Source organism: Urocampus carinirostris, chromosome 12, assembly GCF_059441175.1.
Source record: "Urocampus carinirostris isolate Australia breed hairy pipefish chromosome 12, RoL_Ucar_1.0, whole genome shotgun sequence".
NCBI lineage: Eukaryota > Metazoa > Chordata > Actinopteri > Syngnathiformes > Syngnathidae > Urocampus > Urocampus carinirostris.
Window position 1 is genome coordinate 12,701,973 of NC_142360.1, and position 20,162 is coordinate 12,722,134.

A 20,162-nucleotide genomic window follows, 5' to 3' on the forward strand; every position below is an offset into this window, starting at 1 on the left:
ATTTTTGTATTAATTTGTTTGGAATGTGGGCGGCACGGCCGATGAGTGGTTAGCGCCTCTGCTGCACAGTTCTGAGGTCAAGGGATCAAATCCAGCTACCAGTCTTTCGGTGCGGAGTTTGCATGTTCTCCCTGTGCTTGCATGGGTTTCCTCCATGCACTCGGTTTCTTCCCTCATTTTAAAAACATGCATGTCAGGTTAATTGACCGATTCAAATTGTCCCTAGGGGGCAGCACGGCGGCGCAGTGGTTAGCGCTTGTGCGGCACAGTTCATGTCATGGGAACCTGTCGTGGGTTCAAATCCAGCTCCAGACTTTCTGTGCGGAGTTTGTATGTTCTCCCCGTGCTTGCGTGGGTTTCCTCCGGGCACTCCGGTTTCCTCCCACATTCCAAAAACATGCATTTCAGGTGAATTGGCCGGTCCAAATTGTCCCTAGGTGTGAATAAGCGAATGAGTTGTCTGTCCCCGTGTGCCCTGCGACTGGCCGGCAACCAGTTCAGGGTGTCCCCTGCCCACTGCCCGAAGATGGCTGGGATGGGCTCCAGCCCCCCCGCGACCCTACTGAGGATAAGCGGTACGGCTAATGAGATGAGATGAGAAATTGTCCCTAGGTGTAAATAAGCGAGTGAGTTGTCTGTCTCAATGTGCCATGGGACTGGCTGGCAACCAGTTCAGGGTGTCCCCTGTCCGCTGCCCGAAGATAGCTGGGATGGGCTCCAGCACCCCTGCGACCCTATTCAGGATAAGCTATGCAGATAATGGCTGGAGGTTTGGAATTTGTCTTTTCCACACTGTGACGGACATGACTAATCCTGCATTTATTAACTGTTGTGTTGAGGACATTTTCATTGGAATGAGACACTGTCATATTTGAACTTTAGATGTCACTCTAATGTGTAGTACAACCAAAAAGGAGTGCTAAAAAGCACAAGGAAGAATAGAAACAACAGAGACTCAACGTGACCAAACAGTGCCATTTTTAAAACTCACAAGATTTTCAGGTTTTTTTTCTCGTGTGTATATATAAACGAAAAACAAGTTCAAAATCGAGTAAAACTTGTTAATGGGACTATTTATTATTTGACAACCCATGGCATTAAAAACAGGTGTTAAAAAGCACAAGAAAGAATACAAACTACAGAAACTCGAAGTGGAGGATAGAGCTTGTCAATCATTAAGTCGGGCCGGTGGGACTTCTTTCCCACTGTTAATACTTATTTTTCATGATATATATTTTTTCCTACGTGGAGGATCTACACAGCATGCACTTACTTTACTCAAGTAATTATTTAGATAAAGAAAATGCCCACTAAACTATCAGTTTAACTCAAAATCAATAAATTCAAATATATTTTTCTCTTCACCGTTGGGGTAAAAGACGTGCGCCTTCCTCCATTCACCTCCCTCACGTCAAACGTCATGTCTGCTTCTTGCCAACAGCTTATAGAATTGCAAACTCTTTTTGCCCAAATCTTTCGCTATTTTCGGCATGTAATCTGCAGAATATGTGTCATATGTGCAATATGGTGCCATTTTGTTCAGTTAAAATTTTGTTCGCTGCATGCCGCCAAGATGCGCACTTCGGCACCAAACCTTCATATAGGCGCTGCATTTGCAGTGAACACTTGATTTGAGGGACTCTGCCCCAAGTAAACCCCAAGCTGCGTAGTTTAGCCATAACGCACATTTCAGCGCTAAAGTACGCACGGCCGGAGTAAAGCTTTGTGTTTACTTTGGCGGCAAATTAAAGCTTCGGTTTTATTTGGGGCTCGTTTATCAAATCAAGTTAATCCGTCAGGTTCAGGATTACAGTATATACCCGCGACCCAGGTCGGGTCGGGCTGAAATTTTTTCAGGCCAGATCTTACTTCTAACTCAAAGTGACCAAAACACACCATTTAACTCTCATTTTTTTCCCAGCCTTTCGTTGATGTTTTTGGCACCCTTAGCCACAAAATGGCAGACAATCATGTCAGCTCCCTCTACGTGAGTCTCATGATATGTAAAATATTATCTATAATATTGGATGTATTTACGATTTTTTGTATTTTAAAATGAAATTAAATGATCTGCATTTATATAGCGCTTTTCAAGTCAAGACTTCCCAAAGCGCTTGACAGTGTGCTTCACATTTCCCAATAGCGGCCGTGCAGCCATGTATGGCGCTAACCTGCATAATGGGGGTATTAGGGGTTCAGTGTCTTACCCAAGGACACTTCGACATGTAACACGGAGGAGCCGGGATTCGAACTGCAATCTCTTGATCCCAAGACGAGCGCTCTAAATTTATTTTTCATGGTATTATTTAAGAATTTTTAGCTATATTTGTGATTTCCAGTTATTTTGATATAGTTCCAGTATTCATATCTTATACGTGTTTTTATTTCCTATTTTGTTTGTTTGAGATTTATTTATTTTTAGTTTGGGCAGTTTTGGTCCTCTATAATTTGCATTGCTTAGAACAACATAGAATCCTTGAAAATGAACATGCATCTTGAACAATCACAAGAGTTTTCTCTCGAAGGGAGCTGGCTCTTGATAAGTAAGGAACCGGCTCTTGTCTTTCACTTCCAAGAGCCTCACAGAGGTGGTTTGTTCTCTAACGATACATTCCTTGAGATTTTTACTAAAGGCCTGCAAGCTTCCTCTAGGTGAAGCTTAGGTTATGTAAAATGAATGTAAAGTTCTTGAGCTACAAGTATTTAAAACAATGCTAAATGTCTAAGCCGATATTATTTTTCTTTAATGTATTTTTACGACAGATAGGCGCTAAGTAATACACACTGTCCTTTTAAGAGATGCATTCCTGTGGTATTTGAATGTTTTGTAAAATCGTATTAGACATTTTATTTATATTTATCAAAAGGCATCAACTTACACACTGTCACGGCCCGAACCGGACACGTGTTATTAAGGCATCATGTTAAGGCATCTTTAAATTTAAATAAAACCAAAATAATATTCTTTGGTAATCGCAAGGCAAATCAAGATTTAGAAATAAAAATGGATGGTGCTGCAATAGACGCTGTATCAGAAATTAAGTTTTTAGGGGTCATAATAGACAATAAATTAAGCTGGAAAACACATCAGACACATAGAAACTAAAGTATCTAAAAGCATTTCAATAATTAATAAAGCCAGATTAATTTAAACTATAATGCATTGTATTTATTATATTGTTCTCTAGTTCTGCCATACTTAACATATTGTGTAGAAGTCTGGCAATAATAACAAAAGTTCACTTGCCCCATTTTATCCTCCAAAAACGTGCAATTAGAACCATACACAGGGTTGGATATCGAGATCATACTAATATTTTATTCTTGCAGTCCAAATTATTGAAATTAGATGATTTAGTAAAAAATTTCACTGCACAACTGCTATTTAAGGTAAAAAATAAACATAGTGCCAGAAAACATCCATAAATTATTCATTCGGAAAGCGGGAAATTATAATTTAAAGGGCTGTAGTGAATTCATAATCCCGAAGGTGAGAACCACCAGGAGAAGTATGTGTGTGTCTGTGTGTGAAGTAAAACTTTGGAACAATTTACATGACAAAATCAAACGATGTCCAACTATTCACTTGTTCAGGTTTAGATACAAAGGAACATTCCTGGCGGAATACAGAGATGTGGAGGGTGGGGTATGAGTGGTGCGGGAGATTGGGAATAGTGCATCTAGTTAACTTTGTGTTATTGTTGCTATTCTTATAATTGTTATCATTAATATCATTACATTTGTTCTTATAGCATTCGTATATTTGGTCAGGAAGATGAAAGGGTAGGTAATACAAGCATTTGCTTCTTACTACCCCTTTTCAAACATTATGTAACGTTATTTTGTTGTTGAGTTATTGTTTTTGTTTTGTTGTTGAATTATTGTTTTTGTTCTGTTTGTATTTTGATGTTCGAATAAAGATTTCATTCATGTTGCTCAGTTCTACAGTTTTCAATGCTATTATTTTCAAAAGGGAGAGTTTTGGGCCTGATTGATTACTAGGAAATAGCAGAGGAGATTTTAGGTTCAGAGCGTGTCTGACTGGTTAAAATGTTTGTTTTTTTATTTCACTTGAAGTGATTTAGAATCATTCAACACTGTTCGGTTGTGTCACTTCCCATTTGTGAACATCACATTACAACACGACTACTACGCCATGTTCAGTTTTTATTCATTTATTTCTAATTGAGTGCACATACACCAACAGAAGAAGAAGCATGGCACTTATTACACTATTATGAATTCTATTCAACACTTTATAATTGCACCCTACACTTTACCGATTCACCGTAATATACCGGAGCGTCCAAGAACTCCGCCGCTATGCCGCAAGTCACTGTAGAGCGAAAGAGGAGCGGGTAGGGGGTTTAGAGCAGTGCTAGGAATCAAATTGTCTGAACCATTTCAAGGCAGTGGAGTATTTCTGACTCTTGTGTTGTTCACATTTTGTTGTTTTCTTTGAAAATAATCTACCTATCCTGTCCTATATTAAGGAAAAGAGAGTTTTAAAAATGCTGTATTTTTTCAGGGTCCTTGGGTTGAATTTAGGGGCGCTTTTTAGTGGTTACGCCCATGAGTAATAGCGCGTTAATTGTGTCACGCGCACAGCGCAGTGATTTGAGTTGCTGCAGATTCCTGTTCGTTACATCATTCAAATGAGATGAGTCAGCAGCGGGGCGGACAACATTGCAGGAACTTGGAATCGTAACAACAAGAGACATCTGAAAGGTGCCGTCCGTCATTTGGAGCGCAGAAATGGACTCGGAGGAGCAGGAAAACGAACTGCTGGCTCTGCAAAGTATTTTCGGCCCGGATGAGTTCGCTCGCCACCCTTCGGAGTCCTCCGGAGAATTCCGAGTTTCAGTGGACCTTCCTTCCGGATACCTGGTTACGCTGCGACAAGGTAAACACAAATAATAAAAGCTTTTCCCCCTCCCAAAGACAATGTAAATAATTTCATTTCACTTTTCATACAATGTGTACTTTGACTGTAACGACATTTAATTATTTCATGAAAACAATCCAGCAGTACGTCTTTTGAGGTGTCTTTCAAACGCTAAAAGTAGACTATTTTCTCTCTAAGTATGTGTTAACAATGCCTAAATGATTTCAAAGAGCTATTATCATTTTTTTCCTCACCACGCCTATCTGCTTTTATCTTACTTTATTCATAGTTGTTCAGGGTGGAATACATTAGGTAGGAGGAATGGAGGGGGAGGTGTGTGATATGGAGAGTGATTTTATGCTCATTCCCGAATGTTTTCGTTAGTGTAGCCTGAAACACAAAAAAGTAACAAAAAAAGGCCTTCAAATACAGACAAATACAGCCAATCCAAACCCCAAAAGGATAAAATTTAAATGGTCTGCATTTATATAGTCAATTTACACACTAACTCAGTGTTTTTCAACCTTTTTTGAGCCAGTGTATGTTTTTTACATTGGAAAAATATTGCGGCACACCACTAACCAAAAATGTTATAAAATGACACTGAACAGGATGTTTAAATACAAACTAATTCGTAATACCCCCAGTTTTTACAGCACAGACACTTGACAATGACATAATATTTGCAGAAAACGATACATAAATGTTTTATAAAATTTCAAAATTTACAAAGTGATACTGGATAATTTCTCACGGCACATCTGACTATCTCTCACAGCACACTACTGTGCCGCGGCACAGTGGTTGAAAATCACTGCACTAACTGATAGCAGCGTCAGCCATGCAAGGGAACTACCTGCTCATTGGGGGCATGAGGCATTCAGTGTCTTGCCCAAGGACACTTCGACATACAACACGGAGGAGCCGGGAATCAAACCTACGACCTCTCGATCCCAAGACGAGTACTTTGAATGAATGAAAACTTTATTTCGAACATTATAAAATAAAAACAGGACAAAAAACAATGACTCAACAACAAAAATAATGTTAACATGTTCGAAAAGGGGTAGTAAGAAGCAGACGCTTATTTTCCTTTCCCCTTCATCTTCCCTATTAATTAAATTTTACAGACAGCTCCTCTTTTGTGTCTAAATATAACAAAATCTCACGGATATACATATTACATAGGTCAGATAGGAATAATTATAATAATAACAATAGTCACATATTTTATACACTAATCATCGTAGTACCCATCTATTAATGTTATAATGCTACTAGTCACTAAATATCATTGTGACACCAATGATAATAACAATAGCAATAATAAGTTATTATATAATAATATTAACGATAACAACAAGGTTAACTATAGTTGTAAACACAGTGTTTCCAATATCTAGTATCACTCATACCCCATTTCTTCATCTCTGTACTCTGTCAGTAATGTTTTTTTGTATTTAAATTTGAACATGTGAATAGTTGGACTTTGTTTGATGTCGTCTTGTAAATTGTTCCAAAGTTCCACACAGACACACACATACTTTTCCTGGTGGTTCTCACCTTTGGGATTTTTAATTTACTACAACTTCTTAAGTTGTAACTTCCCTCTTTCCGAGTAATTAATTTTTGGATGTTCTCTGGCACTGTTTTTGTTGACCTTAAATAGCAGTTGTGAAGTGATTTTATTTTATTTTATTATTTTTTTACCTCCTGAGGTACTGGATGGATGAAAAATAAGAGGAATTAATAATACCGAAAATGAGCAAATTGAAAAAAAAAAAAGTTTAAAATAAGAATTAAGATTAATTATAAAATAATACAAATATGAATAAATATATTGAATAAAATGGTAAATGTTGAGGTTATATTTGATAAAAAATACAATGTTATATATTTAAATTAGCAAAACGAAAATGATACAAGTCAATCTTATTTGAAAAGATAGCTACCAAGAATCCCCTCTGTAATTTTATTGCAAGTCAATCTGTTTAAGATAATACAAACCATTTAAATGAATAAAACATTAATTTTATGAGCTTACTAGTTTACCTTTGAAATTAATACCTTATCCCTTGGAGAGCTTTGATGTTCACACGGCGTCATAGAGAAAGAACCCTTGGCCGAATGAGTACCGCGAAATACTACATTTCTTTGCTCATAAATAGCCAACGAAACATGTTTACTTTCATCCAGAAGAAGATATTTTGTGGTTCTTTATTTTCCCGAGGTGAAAGGGTGAAGCAATACAAAATCTCATTCCTTCCGCCATTGCTGGTGACCTTCGGACTCCCAGAGGATTACCCTTCCTCACGCCCTCCTTCCCTCACTTTGCATTGCAACTGGCTGACTTACCAACAGGTGAGCTCTAGCCCTGCGTGCGGCGCTGCTGGCAATTGTTATTTTGCTTCCTGCTTCCGGTGTGCTGGGTCACTTTTTGCAGGAAAAAAAGTGTGACTGTCCAGTCTCATACATGTTTGATCATTTTAACGTTCGATCGCCAAATTTCACACATGTGCGGAGAACAGGGCAAAACGGCGAGCTGCTCTTTTTCACAATGCATGCGCTCTAAATCAAAAACACCGCGATGACGTCTGAAAACAACTGTCAATCTGTGATTTTTTTTTGCGTTTTCTCATTTGGTGAAGTAGCAAATATGGGCTCATCGTTGTAACAGCGATCTAAATTTGTAGTAGTCACCATCGTGAATGGTCACGTGATCTGAAAACATGTGACCTCAAACACTTGGAGTAGAACTGAAAACCGCCTCAGGTGTGTTGGCGATGGCGCCGTTGATGTTCCGCAGCTAATAGCATCAACACCAAATTCCCACGCTAATGGTTTTTAGTGTGTGCGTGGCTTTAACCAGCTGCTAAAAATCTGCAAGATTTTACCTATGGCATTACCATTTTCAGTTGGCAGCTCTGGATACTCATCTTGCCGACCTGTACCGAGCGGGCAATGGAGGGGTGGTGCTCTTCTCCTGGGTCCAGTTCCTGAGAGAAGACACTTTGGCCTTCCTCAACATCGATTCTGGGCTTGAGCTGTCTGACGAGTCCGGTGGCTTGCCCGGCAGTCAGGGCGAAGGCGCTGCAGCAGCACATTCCAGCCAGGCCCATCAACGTCATTTAATGGAAATGGATCCAGCAACAGCGAAAGAACAATCCTATTGCGGGTCCACACTAAGTGCAGCGCATGATGTCCTCTCGGAAATCTTAGACCACGATGCCTCACAGAGAGAGAAAGTGTTCCAAAGCTCGGTTTACGACTGCGCAGTTTGTTTTACCGGCTACCTAGGATCGGAATGTTTTCGACTACAGGAGTGCGGGCACGTCTTTTGCCGGGCCTGTCTGGCTGAGTTCTGCAAAGTCCGCATCACAGAAGGAAATGTCCATGGCGTCACCTGCGCTCAGGCGGGATGCTTGGCTGTTCTCACACAAGCACAAGTAAAGTCACAAGTGCTATTCTAAAGACTTATATATTTTGGAATTTTTGCTTTGTTCTCATGTAATCCTGGTTCAGTTGTTTTGCTCAATTTGTTAGGTGATGAGTCTGGTAGGAGAGGAACTCTTCAGACGGTACGACCGACTTCTATTGCAATCCTCCCTGGACCGCATGGCAGGTGCAAAAATGTTCTATTTTTTCACACTATCATTAAGAATAGGCAACAAGGCATGAAAGTTGAGATTGCCCCCTTGTGGCTGGTGTAGATCTTTGAGTATCTGAATGGTATCTTCACGATAGGCACACTTAGAATTTTGGAATGGCTCAATAGAACTGCGAGCCAACTTTCAATATTCTGATATTAATTAGAGAGCAGTTTCCTGTTTGCAGAAAAGTCCAGTTAGAAAATTGAAGTCGTAAAAAAGTAAAACAGGATAATGATTATTTTCAAGTAACATCACAATTTTAGGCTTAACCTTTTGCAATTTGGTGCAATGAGAAGAATTGAGCTAAAAATTGTAAAATGTAAAATTTTAGTGTAACATACAAAAACAAATCAGATATGTCTTGATCATCAATCCATCCATCTTCTACACTGCATATCCTCACTACTGTGGCCCATCCCAGTAACCTTCAGGCAGAGGACTTCCTTAACTGGTTGCCAGCCAGTCGCGGGGCACATGGAGACCTACATTACAATCATTCAAACATGCATCCTTTTCTTGGGACCATTTTCACCATTCAACCTAACATGCATGTTCTTGGAATGTGGGAGGAAACCGGTGTGCCTGGAGGAAATCCCCCAAGGAGAACATGCAAACTCTACACAGGGAGGCTAAAAGCTGGATTTGAACCCGGGACCTCGTAACTGAGGGGCTGACGTGCTAACCACTAAGCCATTGATTCTATAATTCAAATTGTATATATTTTATACATTTCACTTCACGTCTCCCCATTCCTCAATTTTAAACGATTTTGTTTGCAATTGAGACTTGCAATAAACATAATGCATGAAGATAAAAACTGCACAGTACCAATAGAGGAATAACAATACCTAAACATACAATGTCAGGACCAGAACGGAAACAGGACCCACTTGCATGACGTTTACCACAAGTTTTATTGAAAGAGAGAGGAAGGGCTGCGTCCACGATCCGGTTCGCTCTTGTACTCGGATTGTGATCTGAATACGGAAGTGGATCTTCTGTAGCGAGCGATGGAGGTGTCAGGGCCGGAAAACTGGTCGGTAGCCAGGACTAGGAGAGCAAGATGTGGTCAGGGTCGGCAACGAGTTATAAGCCGAGACGAGAGAGCAGATGTGGTCGGGATTAAAACGGGTCATAAGTCGGGTCGGGAGAGCAGACATGGTCGGGATCAAAACAGGTCGTAGCGGGAGACAAACAAGAGCAAAAAACGGGACAGGCGTGAGTCAGGGTCAAAAAAGGCTTGCTTAGTATACACGGAGATTCACAGACGGACTGACAACAGGGGACATACAGGACAGTGTTAAAATAGTGACAGGGAGCTAATCACAACTCGCGGCGGTTGGCGCCAAATGAGCGGGCACAGGTGATTGACACCAGTAATCATGACATACAAGTTACAAGAAAAAGTGACTTATTGTTTTGCAAATTCTCCATTAGGACTTTTTTCAATGCTGGGGGTAGCCAATACATTTTAATAGTTGTCCGTTGTGTACCCATGTGGCGCCATAGATCTCAATTGTACCGCCTGTGTTCAGATGTGACATACTGCGCACGGCCCTCCTGTGCCTCGCCTGTCGTTGTGGAAAAAGACAGTTGTGCGGCTCTGTGCGCCGTCTGCAACTTTGCCTTCTGCATCCGCTGCAAAAAGACATATCACGGAAATGCCGACTGCAAGCCGACCGGGTTCCTGCTGGGCCTGCAAAAAGACGTTGCAGAAGAAGGCAACGCAGACCTGCCATCCTCCATTGGTAGCTTGACGTTTTTGCAGCTATTTGAAAAAAAAAAACGAGGGCAATCTCAAATCCTGTGTGTTTTAGAGGGTATGAAGGCTCTTTGGGACGACTACTCCAGTGGCAGCAACGAAAGGCAACGCCTGCTGGTGGGCAGATATGGTCGCAAGGGCGTTTTTCGCAGTCTGGAGGACGGCCTGAGTGAGCACTGGATCCAGTGCAATAGCAAATACTGTCCATACTGCCTCTGCAGGATCGAGGTATGATTATCCTGTAAACCAGTACTCCAGTGTTTCTCAACCCTTTATGAGCCAAAGTAGACTGTTTTCTTTAAAAAAATCTTGAGGCACACCATCCATCAGGAATCATTAGAAATTAATTCCTGGCGCCGGTTTCATTTCACATAAATACATACATAGGTAGATAGATAGGTAGATAGATAGATAGATAGATAGATAGATAGATAGATAGATAGATAGATAGATAGATAGATAGATAGATAGATAGATAGATAGATAGATAGATAGATAGATAGATAGATAGATAGATAGATAGATATTTTTTATTATTCAAGCTTTAATTATGTTGCCTAAATTGACAGTATAAGTTATTTACCATTTGTGGTCACCTTGGAAACAGAGGTAATACAGGATAATGTATTATAGTTCATGATTTTGCTGTATTTTGGATTTTACAATATTTATTACCTGTTCTTCAAGTTTTACCATGTTTTAATATATTTAAATCTGTTTTTTTCCAAAATAAAATAATACAAATAAAACTTATTTGACTTCCAAGTGTCACTGTATAGAGTAATGCAACAAAAAATAAGAGCCAAAAAGGAAGAATACAAACAACGGAAACGGACCATTTTACATTTTTGTGTTTTTTGTTACCCGTAGCAGCAAGATGTAAGACAATTGTCACAGCTTCCTTTAGGTCATGTTCATGTCAAAAAAATGCAAATTTCTGGACCTATGAGTATTTAAAAAAAATGCATGTTTGTATAATAGTTCAGGAATTTTTCCTTATTTTTGAAATCAATATTTTTTTAATGAACTAGTTTTTTTTTTTACAGTTTGGATGTGCTTATTTATACCTACTGTCCCTTAAAAATGAGCAAAAATGATGTGCTAGTGGAGGGGAGCACGGCAGCGCAGTGGTTGGCGCGTGTGCGGCACAGTTCTGAGGTCATGAGATCGAACCTCCTGTGTGGAGTTTGAATGTTCTCCACATGCTTGCGTGGGCACTCCAGTTTCCTCCCACATTCCAAAAACATGCATGTCAGGTTAATTGGCCGGTCCATATTGTCTCTAGGTGTGAAGGAGTGAGTGAATGGTTGTCTGTCTCCGTGTGCCCTGCGACTGGCTGGCAACCAGTTCAGGATGTGGCCCCTGCCCACTGCCCAAAGATAGCTGGGTTGGGCTCCAGCACCCCCGCGACCCTACTGAGGATAAGCGGTGCAAATAATGGATGGATGGATGGATGCATATGCCAGTGGAACCATGTTTTATTCCTATGTTCAAAATGATTTTAGTTTTTTTTTTTTTGTAAAATGAGAAAATAATATTTAAAATGAGCAAAGTTATGAGCAAGATTTCTACTCTATTTTATTTTTCTTTCAGTGCAATCAAAGGTTTTTTGAAAAATGTATTTCCCTATCCTGCAATGTAAAACATAATAGATAATCATAACTCATTTAATTTGAATATTTTTTGCTAGATACATACCAACATTTCATTTTCTGGGGGGGAAGGAAAATTCTTATTAAAATAAGCAAATTTATGTGCAAGATTTTTAACTTATTTGATAAGTGTCTGAAACGGCTTCCTCAAACAAAACAACTTGCCTAATTTTGTTACTTGTACTAATGTAGTGCAGTGGTTTGCACATTCGCTTGAAAGGTCCCCGGTTTGAGAACATTTATTGGCCTGAAGAGAGGGATGTGTGCCACCAGGCTGTACTTGCCTAAGACACATCACAGGAAATGGTGCCCCTATAACCCTCGTGGTTAAAATTCGACCCAACTACCTTGTAAGCAGGTTTTATCCATCCATCCATTATCTGCACTGCTTATCCTCAGTAGGGTCGCGGGGGTGCTGGAGCCCATCCCAGCTATCTTCGGGCAGTGGGCAGGGGACACCCTGAACTGGTTGCCAGCCAGTCACAGGGCACACAGGGACTGACAATTTTCTTGCTCATTCACACCTAGGAACAATTTGGACTGGCCAATTAACCTAACATGGATGTCTTTGGAATGTGAGAGGAAACCGGAGTGCCTGGAGGAAACCCACGCAAGCACGGGGAGAACATGCAAACTCCACACAGGAGGTTCGATCTCATGACCTCAAAACTGTGCCGCACACGCTCTGTGCCCCGACACACTGGTTGAAAAACACCGCTGTACTTCATGGAAACAGTTTTTAAAATAGCTTACCTATGAGTTTTTCTTGCAGAAATACTACGGCTGCAACATGATGACGTGCACGCAGTGTGGTCAACGCTTCTGCTGGACTTGTTTGGCGAGACTGTCGAACAAGAAAATGAGCAATCACTTTCACGACCGGTCGTGTTCAATGTATTCGGACAACGGATGACCATCAGTCTCAGACTTATGCCAAAGTACAATATTAATGCGGCATTCTCCCATCCTCGATATTGTACGCAGACAACACTAGATGATTTCTAATTTAGTTGAAAGAAGACAATTGAGGACCTGGGAGCATTGTTCCCCTTTTGGGTTCGTTTGTATCTCACAACCGGGGGGTTTGGTCACCTCCCAACAAGATATTGCAACACATTAGTTGGGTTGAGCAAGGGGGTCTGGAATCCCCTCCTCTGTATGAATCTCCCAGAAAGAGTCAAAAATGTCAATAAATGTCAATAAATGTCAATGTGTTCTTGACCACCTCCCACTAGGGGGATATGGCTCTGGTAAATACAATACAACCCACAGATTTGGAACGAAATGTACTCAAGTCAAGTCACATTTATTTATATAGCCTTTAATCACAAAAATGTCTCAAAGGACTGCACAGGATTACAATTACACCATTACCTGATCTTAAACCAAGGTATAGTGTTACATTGCTTTAATTAGTAATTTATTGACTTGCAAAAATAATCCCTGGTTGTGATCAACACCACTACTAATAGGGAGATTTTATTAACATTTATTTTTATTAGTTAAAATAGAGACAGGCACCAGGTGCTTCAATGAAGTGAAGCGGGCGGAAGTTGTAAACGCAATCGTCAAACTAATACAACAAGTTGATGTCATAAAAATTAACCAGTTTTATCCTGCCGTCAGCATTTTTCTGACATTGTTTAGTTAATATTTGATAGATTCATTCTGTTTTGAATATTGTTGACTGTTTTGGCTAGTATGTACTGTTTTCAACATTGACACCATCTCCCAATGATGTTGCTGTCCTTTGATATCCACACCCTTTAGGGTTAGAAGGATCTGCTTTTTGTAACCTAGGACATTTAACAAAAAGGGCGCAGGGGAGGGTTTTCAGAAGGCATTAGACATGATGAGTGGTTTTTGTACAGCCCTCTCCTGTTCTCCTTGCAAGTTCATAATTCCTTGATGTCCACTCTCTGTATCTTGAGTGTCTTACTAAACTCAAAATTTATCAATAATCCAGCATTTGGACAACTAAGATGTTTCATAAAAAAGGTCTTTTTTTCGATAACTGTTTTTTTACTTCATTATAAAACAATCACAACAGCCAGAATTAATTAACACTAGAAACAGTGTCCATACTAATCCGTAAGGATTGAAGAATATTCATTTTTAACTTTGACCGCAGTGTGAAATTGATTCAACAAGTAAATTTTCAACATTACGCAACGTTGGGTCAACACCAGTTCAGTGTAAAACAGAAATTACCGTATTCTAATATTACTCAAACGTTGAAAAAAATGTTTGTTTTTTTCAAAGTACTTTTTAATTTCAGGTGCCTTGCAAAAGCAGAACTATACCAATGAATAGATTTTTAAATTTATTTTGCCAATTTGGCTGTCCCTGGCAAAGGATAATGTCATGATTTGCCAATTGCCCCCACTGCCACTCGTTCCCTAACTAAATCTCCTATGTAAACATGTCATTCTCGTTCACTCCTTGTCAGTCCGTCAGTGAACCTTTGCACATGCAAGGCAAGCACTTTTTGACTCTGGCTCCCGTCTGTCCCGACCTGTTCCTGTATCGATCCCGTCACTGGCTTCCTGATCGTCTCTGGTTACCTGACTTGTTCCGATCTCCGACCACGCTTCGTTCTCCCATCCGGCTACCCGACTTGTTCCGAACTCCGACCACTCTCCGTCTTCCGTCCCGGCTGCCCGACTTACTTCCGATCCCCAACCATTCTTCGTTCGTGAGGACTTCCTGCTCCTCCTACCCAGTGAGCACCGGATTGCTGTTGTTTTTTTCCTCTCGCCCTGACTTCCCCGATCCCTCAAAGCATTGTGTGAAACGTCACGCATTTGTGTCCACTGCCTGTTTCGGTTGTGACAGATGAATTACAGGGGAACCTTGCTAGTTCGCAGTTCCACTTTTGCGGGTTCAGAGCTTCGCAGGTCGAAACAATATACCTTACCTTCTCAATAAAAGCATTTATAGACTTGAGCAAGCGCGAGCTTATGTCAACTGAGGACACGGCGTGGACACTCTTATTGTGAAGGGGAGGGGGAGACCCTGACACAATGCTTAGTCATGGTGAGTTACCGCTACGCTCACCCCCTCCTCCTTCAACTCCTCCCCTTATGTGGCGCTGTTTATCATGGAGGAACTCGGCGACGCAACTTAAGTATGTTCTCTTCTGTCACATTTCATTTTTAAAGTTTGACTTTATTATACCAAAAGCGAGCGGTTGTTTGTTCTACCTAAACACGGCTAATTGTGTGTGGTTTCGTGTATTTGTTGTAAAAGCCGTTCGATGCCGCTAGCTAAAGTATGTTGTTATTGTCAAAAGGTAGCTCAGAAGGTTTTTAAATGTTGTTTCCCAAAACGCTTCGCAAACACTCATCAAATATAACATTTTCACTGTTTTTATTTTCAATATGTAAGCGGTAGTGTTAACAAGCGAAATAAGCTGCGATGGCTGCATGTGGTTGAGAGCAGTTAATACAATCATACTGAATGGTTCGTAGTCGTTTTGCCGCAGTCCTATTCTGTGTAAATTGATTATGTAAGACAAGGCTACACTTGTGGGTCATGTTTTGGTACATTCAGTTCCAGTGTGAAGAGTTCTGGATGAGTCACCCAATAACTCCTTACCATCATGCCAGCGATCACTTCGGTTTAATGGCAGGGGGGTATACTGTATATCTGTATACGTTTTTTTTAAGCTTTTTTGAAGGGGCGCCGCTACTTCGCAGATTTTCAGTTTTCGCGGGTGGTCTCGGTCCCCATTAACCGCGATAACCGAAGGATTTCTGTAGTGACGGGATTTTTTTATTCATGAGTGGTAGAAATTGGTCAATCAACAAAAAATGTAACGAAATAATTTAATATTTTTATTTATTTTTCAATAAGAATATTCAACAATAAATAATAAATATGTGCCCTATGAGGCAGTTAAGTAAGATGCACGTAGTTAATGGCATCAAGTTCATGACAATTCGAATGCCCGCGTGTCAAGTCAACAGGGAATAAAATAAAAATAATCTTATCATCATCAGATACAAGTGAAGGCTGAAAAACAGATTTTAGTGTATGCAGTATGCACATGCGCAAAATCAGCCTAACATAGTATGAGTCCAAGGTGCAAAACTAAACAACGAACACAAGCTCAAGTGCAGCAGTATCATCACTATGCTTTCATTTCAATCCTGTATTCTAAAATAGAACAGCAACTCATATTAACACTGTAGAAAACATACTTTTTTAAATTATTCACTGTTCGTCCCAAGGAAAATATGCATAATTATTCTTCAAAGTAAAACGCTCAATTCAGTGTAAAAGCTACTACCTTCAAAATAATCCGTGTCTGTCCCTTTAAAGAAACCTTACAACTGCGTGTACTTTTAAAACGGATTTGGAATTTTCACACTTTAGATTATTTCGTAATTTGTCGAGACATCACCGACACATGCCAACAATAACCAATATCATTTCTTAAAGAAAAAGCAGGATATTTTCCGAATTGTAAAGTTTAATCCGAATATCAGCAAAAATAAAGCTTTTATTCAGATTCAACATAAAGTTTTTTAGACTCCTACCGGAATGGACAGTTAAGAAATTTGTAATCCAAATGTTATGTAAAATAATAAATCATTTGTAATTGCGGATAAATAATTTAATCCAGATTAAACATTCATTTTACTTCTATCCTGAATGTCCTTTACTTAATGTTTGGTGCAAATGATCAAATAAATTAATTTCTCTTTAAGGATTTATATTTCCATAGTGTTTTGGCATTCGGTTACTCTCAAGCTACAATGAAAAACAACATTTGGCCATGTTGATTTTGAAATACTGATGAGCTGATTCAATTCCTGACAATTATACAATTTCAATATTTACAGCAGTTAGTAAATACTCATTTAGTACTTTTTCTATACAGAAAGCAGTTACGAAATAATATAGAAATATCAACAGTAATCATTTCTTGATTGCCCTAAATTAGTAGTTTATACTGTAATCTAGTTTCCTGACCCCTGAAGGCAAGCATGTAGGTTTGGTCTTGGCATTGGTGGGGACATTGACATTTCCTTTAAAAGTAATAACTCAATACAGTGGTATATCTTTTTGTAATTAGTCTCAGGATCATGCTTTTAGCTCGAATTGCTCATGAAACCGTGTAAATTTACCCGATATGAAATAATTCAAAACTAAATGGTCCACTTCCGTCCTCCCAAAAGCATACAAGTAAATCCTAAATAGCTGTACAACACATCATCCCGATCACTAAAAACATTCAAATAGTAAGCGAACATAGAAATATACAGTAATAAGATAAATAAGATATTAATAAAATAAAATGTGAATTCATGATGAGCGCTGTAATAATTGTGTGCGTGTTGTGCAGAAGAAGAGTCGCAAGGATGAGTCCTGGAGATTGAATACCTGTCAACTTATACGTTTCCCTTGTATGTTGTGTTTTATCAATATTTCACATTGTGTACACCATTTTTATACAGAAAAAATAAATAAATAAATAGACCCATCTCGTCTTGCCCATCTCGGTTTTAATCTGGATGGTCTCGGCCACGAGTAGCAGATGGCAAAGCCATCTTAGAGTGCTAGTATCCTCCCGGTATTCTACGAAGTCTGTCTTGCTGTGAGTAAGTAGGTGTGTGTTTGTAAGGTTTATTATGGCGTAATAAGGTGGATATACCATCGTTAACAAGAGGAGCAGCTGGCGCAGGTTGACAGTTATGAGGTCAAGAGACTGTTGATAAAACTTACTGTACACTATAAAGTAAAGTAACTTTAAATGAACTTAGACACACAAAAATTAAAGCACAATTTTTAGTATTTTGCCAGTAGTAGTTTGCATGCGCAAACTGGATGAGTTGATGATGGCGGTAAGCAGTCACGAGCGGTAAGCGGTCTCGAGCATTCTCTAGTGGTTTCCTCTGGTACTGCTCGCACACTGGATTTTCTATGTACAAGATTTTTGTGAATAAAAACGTGTATACCAAAATTTAGAAGTTTAGAGGTGCTCGTATGAAGAAGTACCACTGTATTGGTGAGGACCAAACAACGATTGCTCAATATTTGTGGGGACACGTCCCGTCCGTCCATGCCAAAACTACGCCCTTGCCTGAAGGCACAAACAAGGCCAGCCTGGGTGAATCCTGATTCGAGAGGACCCCTTGGGGTCCTGCAACAAAGGCCTCAAATCACATCATGCTCTGTGTTGTTGTGCTTTTGACCTAATCTTGTTTGTAGGTTACATGCCACAATCATCGCAAGTGGCAGTTTTTTATGTTATCTAACCAGTCAAGTGCAGCAAAACCGCAAGATCACTTTCGATTGACCTAAATCCTGAGTTGGACTGAAAAATAACGATCTGTTCTAGAGAAATAACATTTTGTTATGAGAATCCTTTGAGGCTTTTCTTTGGGCTCTCAGCCGTAGCCCAAGTTTTCCATCTCGTTGCGGTACCTCAACTCGGACACTTTGGATTTGTGCTGCTTGCTTTCTAAATGCTGCCGGAAGTCCGTTTCTTGCTCGGCGCCGCAGTTGCACATGGAGCAGTAAAACTGCCCGCTAGGTGTCACACACATGGCTAAATCTCGAGGGATCCGCTGCCTTGGTCGAGGGTTGTAGTAAGGCCCTAGGAAAAGATAGAAAAAATCTGTAACAACGATGTCCATTGCAGAGACAAGAGGGGCATCAATAGTCCTGCCTGGACCACATTAAAGGTAAGTAAATGTAAATGGTCAGCATTTATATAGCGCTTTTTGAGTCAATGAAGACCTCCCAAAGTGCTTTACAATGTGCTTCACAATTACCCATTCACACACACGCTCACACCGATTGCAGCGTCAGCCATGCAAGGCAATTACCTCCTTATAGGCATTCTGTGTCTTGCCCAAGGACACTTCTACATATAAAATGGAGGTGCTGGGAATCGAACCTCTTGATCCTCTTGAAATAATGAATTTTGTGGCCATGTCCAGGAAGGGAGATTATTTTTCAAACTATCAATTTGTAAGTACTGATAACATGCATTGCATGCGGACCAATTTTAGGGTACTGGTACATCCAGTGATAATTGATAAGAGTATCGGCTGCCCTTTGTGGTGCTTTCATGATCAGAGTTAGTGTTATGAACTCCCTGTGTGTGGGTGTGTTGCACAATTTAACAGCAGCTTTACTCTTCTTAGAAAAAATGTGATAAGTGTCCAAGCCCCACTTTAATCCAAAACAGAGTGAAACTGAAAGATACATAGAAAAATTAAGTGACGCCGACACCACACAACGAACGATTGACAAAATCCATGACGCAATTAGCAATTTCGATTAAATACCTTAAAAATATTTAGAAGACAAAAGACATCTTTGGAATCTTACACACAACTTGGTCTAAAGCACAACATAGCGCATGGTTGTTGATGGTGATGATGTCAAATCAGAATGTTTAACTTGACTGAATATGGCTCCTTAAGCGACAATACTTCCTGTCTGAAAGTCTCCTTAAAAATAAATATCAAACATGAACTAAGTAAACTTCATATATACTTTTCCTGGGGGGCAGAACATCTAGAAGATTAGTAATAGCATCTGTTCTTGACAAGTTAGGATATGCAAACTTTCTTCTAAACTATCTGACTCCTTGAGTTAGCAAGGTGTCAAAAATACACAGGAATGGCAAAATTCTTATGAGAAAAAAGGAAAAAAAAACATCTTGAAAAAAAGGCCCATATAGTTTTTCCTATTTAAGGCTTTATTTGCATTATTTTACTATATTTCCTTATACTAAAATAGGAAATAGTTTTGTTATACTTTAATTTGAAAGTTTTCTATCAAAATGCGAAAACCCCCAAATGGTTTAAAAATGATAATAAAAACGAATAGTAAAAATACAAAAAACAAGGAACAATAAGAACAAAAGTGTATGTCTAAAATCAAGCTTAAATATAGAAAAAACACTATAATACAATATTAATTACGTTAATAATAAATATGGACATGGGAGATTTTTTTTATTGGAAGTGTTACTTTTCTTATTTTAGTAAAAAAACTCATTCGTTTCACTTGTTTCACTAGAAAATCAAGATAGAAAAAATGGAAAACATGAAAAAATACTACAAAACGAGAATAAGAACAACATTCCTAAAAAATGATTGATGATAAAATAAATAAGGAAAAAACGGAAACCAAGATAGAAAAAAAACAAAACATGAAAAAATACTACAAAACCAGAATAAGAACAATATTCT

At 39.4% G+C, this 20,162-nt stretch overlaps 2 protein-coding genes across 4 annotated transcripts in view; one reads left to right on the plus strand and one right to left on the minus strand.

Annotated features, from left to right (window-relative positions):
- Positions 1-4,237: 4,237 nt before the first annotated feature.
- Positions 4,238-20,162, minus strand: part of zmat3 (zinc finger, matrin-type 3) — a 39,988-nt gene continuing 24,063 nt past the window's right edge. Inside the window, exons 6-8 of one of the 3 annotated variants that reach the window (XM_088349971.1) lie at positions 18,382-18,553; positions 12,703-12,793; positions 4,238-4,893 (exon numbers count right to left, since the gene is read on the minus strand). In XM_088349971.1, coding sequence (XP_088206097.1) covers positions 12,763-12,793; positions 18,382-18,553 — 203 coding nt within the window. In that variant the 3' untranslated portion in view covers positions 4,238-4,893; positions 12,703-12,762. Of the gene's footprint in view, positions 4,894-9,469; positions 9,586-12,702; positions 12,794-15,764; positions 18,554-20,162 lie in introns of those variants that run through there. The other 2 variants (XM_088349970.1, XM_088349969.1) reach the window with 2 other exon arrangements.
- Positions 4,336-13,159, plus strand: LOC148354982 (E3 ubiquitin-protein ligase RNF14-like). The gene is made up of 7 exons (XM_088349968.1): positions 4,336-4,903; positions 7,116-7,246; positions 7,801-8,331; positions 8,429-8,507; positions 10,071-10,283; positions 10,353-10,525; positions 12,722-13,159. Exons 1-7 carry the CDS (start codon positions 4,756-4,758, stop codon positions 12,860-12,862), a joined length of 1,416 nt encoding a protein of 471 aa, XP_088206094.1. The 5' UTR covers positions 4,336-4,755; the 3' UTR covers positions 12,863-13,159.

Coding starts and splice junctions, on each gene's coding strand:
- LOC148354982 (XM_088349968.1), top strand. CDS start 4,756: ATGGACTCGGAGGAGCAGGAAAACGAACTGCTGGCTCTGCAAAGTATT. Junction 4,904..7,115: donor CCTGGTTACGCTGCGACAAG/GTAAACACAAAT, acceptor TATTTTCCCGAG/GTGAAAGGGTGAAGCAATAC. Junction 7,247..7,800: donor ACTGGCTGACTTACCAACAG/GTGAGCTCTAGC, acceptor TACCATTTTCAG/TTGGCAGCTCTGGATACTCA.